Source organism: Austrofundulus limnaeus, unplaced genomic scaffold (genome assembly GCF_001266775.1).
Source record: "Austrofundulus limnaeus strain Quisiro unplaced genomic scaffold, Austrofundulus_limnaeus-1.0 Scaffold358, whole genome shotgun sequence".
NCBI lineage: Eukaryota > Metazoa > Chordata > Actinopteri > Cyprinodontiformes > Rivulidae > Austrofundulus > Austrofundulus limnaeus.
In genome coordinates this window covers 375,255-377,941 of record NW_013952760.1, presented here as the reverse complement: position 1 = coordinate 377,941, position 2,687 = coordinate 375,255, and the positions used below count along the sequence as shown (strand labels likewise).

Below are 2,687 nucleotides of genomic sequence, written 5' to 3'. Positions count from 1 at the left end.
AAAAACAGTCAGAAAACACAGAATCTGTGGTTAGTTCACTGTCCACAAAAACAGTCAGAAAACACAGAATCTGTGGTTAGTTCACTGTCCACAAAAACAGTCAGAAAACACAGAATCTGTGGTTAGTTCACTGTCCAGAGAAAGAGTCAGAAAACTCAGAATGTGGTTGTTTTGGGGTTGATCTCTGGGGGTTTCATTTGTTGGTACYTGCAGGTTCACGGTCCAGGATCTACTGGACCACCGGTTCTTCCAGGAGCAGACAGGTGTCCACGTGGAGCTGGCTGAGGAAGACGATGGTTCGAAGGCGGCGCTGAAGCTCTGGCTCCGGATGGACGACAACAAGAAGCTTTGTGGGAAATACAAAGACCACGACGCCATTGAGTTCTTGTTTGAACTGTACAAAGATGTTCCTGAGGAGGTTGCCCAGGAGATGGTACCTGCCTCACTGCTCTGATGACATGATGAAGATTACATCACCTGGCAGCTGGTCTCACCTGAGCCTGTGTGTTTCTCAGGTGATCCTGGGGTTTGTGTCTAAGGCGGACTACAAGGTGATCGCTAAGGCCATCAGACATCGAGTGACTGCCATAAAACGAGAGAGGGACAAAAAGCGCCGCTTGACGGAGGAAGCGCACAACAACCAGAAGGAAGCAGCCAGCGAAAACAAACCTGACCCCGCCCCCCAGCAATCTGAACTGTCCAATAAGAAACCTGAATCTGTCTCAAACACGTCTGCTGCTGGAAAGGCAGCCAGTCAGGTGAGCTCTGACCTGTTGATGTTTGGTTGCTTCAACAAAAGTTGTATTTTCTTGCTAATCTTTTCAAATGCTCCTGTTTAACAGAATAAGCCTCCCACCCCTGCAGGAGCCCCGCCCACAGCGCCCACATCAGCAGTGACATCATTGGCGTTGTCCCTGAGCAACCTGATGGATTCTGGGATCAGCAGCGTCTCCAGCAGGACAGGAGAGGAGGACCAAGACAAGACGTCCAAACACCTGTCCCACTCCTCTGCTGCCTGTTAGCACTGGGTTTTAAATATTTTATTATTATTTAATGCTTTCTGATCATGATTGATTGATTGATTGATTGATTGATTGATTGATTGATTGATTGATTGATTGATTGATTGATTGATTGATTGATTGATTGATTTTAGTTATTTTTCTCGTCATGGCAGCCGACTGTGAGACGGGGATCTTTAGTGACCCAGTAGCTGCAGAGGCCCCGCCTCTAGTCCAAAACCCCGCCCCTGTTTCAGAGACTTCGTCCCTTATTAATCATCCAGCATTCAAAGCTCTGCCTTTCCCGGTGCTGCGTTTCCCAAAGGTGAGTTAAAAGGGGGCGTGGCTAAACCGTGAATACAGGCAGAACCTTTTTTTCGTCTTTCAATGGAGGAGCAGAGACATTAAAATGTTTCTGACCTGCAGAGCATCGCTGTGTCCCAGAATGCTGAGCGTCCACCACCGAACTCAGTGCACGGCTTCACCTCACCTGTCGACAGGTGAACAGTAAATCCACTCTGAAGCAGACATTAGTAACATTAGTTTAATGTGTTTGTATTGATTTTGTTGTTTTTTCTTTGATTGTGTTTTTTTTTTTTGCAGCTACTCCTCTGATATTACCTCAGGTTTTAGTGACGGCAATGACGGCCAATCAGACAAGAGCAAACAGGAAGTTGCTAATAGAGAAGCTACGAAGCAGTTCAGGAGGAGAGCCAGGGCTCGCCTGAGAATCATCGGAGTGAGTTAGAGCTCAAAGTCACTTCCTGTAACCCACAGAGTCACTTCCTGTAACGCTCACAGTCACTTCCTGTAACCCTCAGTCACTTCCTGTAACTCACAGTCACTTCCTGTAACCCACAGAGTCACTTCCTGTAACCCACAGAGTCACTTCCTGTAACTCAGTCACTTCCTGTAACGCTCACAGTCCCTTCCTGTAACGCTCACAGTCCCTTCCTGTAACCCTCAGTTACTTCCTGTAACCCACAGAGTCACTTCCTGTAACCCACAGAGTCTCTTCCTGTAACCCACAGTCACTTCCTGTAATGCTCAGTCACTTCCTGTAACTCCCAGTTACTTCCTGTAACCCACAGAATCACTTCCTGTAACCCACAGAGTCACTTCCTGTAACTCACGGTCACTTCCTGTAACCCTCAGTCACTTCCTGTAACCCACAGTCACTTCCTGTAACCCACAGAGTCACTTCCTGTAACCCACAGAGTCTCTTCCTGTAACCCAGAGAGTGTCTTCCTGTAACCCTCAGTCACTTCCTGTAACCCTCAGTCACTTCCTGTAACCCACAGTCACTTTCTGTAATGCTCAGTCACTTCCTGTAACCCTCAGTCACTTCATGTAACTCCCAGTTACTTCCTGTAACCCACAGAATCACTTCCTGTAACCCACAGAGTCACTTCCTGTAACTCACARTCACTTCCTGTAACTCACAGTCACTTCCTGTAACCCACAGAGTCACTTCCTGTAACCCACAGASTCACTTCCTGTAACCCACAGTCACTTCCTGTAATGCTCAGTCACTTCCTGTAATGCTCAGTCACTTCCTGTAACCCTCAGTCACTTCTTGTAATGCTCAGAGTCACTTCCTGTAACCCTCAGTCACTTCCTGTAACTCCCAGTCACTTCCTGTAACTCCCAGTCACTTCCTGTAACTCCCAGTCACTTCCTGTAACT

The 2,687-nt window shown here is 47.5% G+C and overlaps 1 protein-coding gene across 2 annotated transcripts in view; it reads left to right on the top strand.

Moving 5' to 3' along the window:
- LOC106528087 (serine/threonine-protein kinase WNK4) overlaps positions 1 to 2,687 on the top strand; it is a 41,594-nt gene that overhangs the window by 27,500 nt on the left and 11,407 nt on the right. For both annotated transcript variants that reach the window (XM_014023161.1, XM_014023160.1), the window contains 6 exons: positions 214 to 433; positions 516 to 758; positions 843 to 1,017; positions 1,178 to 1,326; positions 1,428 to 1,501; positions 1,605 to 1,740. In XM_014023161.1, the coding sequence (XP_013878615.1) occupies positions 214 to 433; positions 516 to 758; positions 843 to 1,017; positions 1,178 to 1,326; positions 1,428 to 1,501; positions 1,605 to 1,740 (997 nt within the window). The remainder of the gene's footprint in view (positions 1 to 213; positions 434 to 515; positions 759 to 842; positions 1,018 to 1,177; positions 1,327 to 1,427; positions 1,502 to 1,604; positions 1,741 to 2,687) is intronic.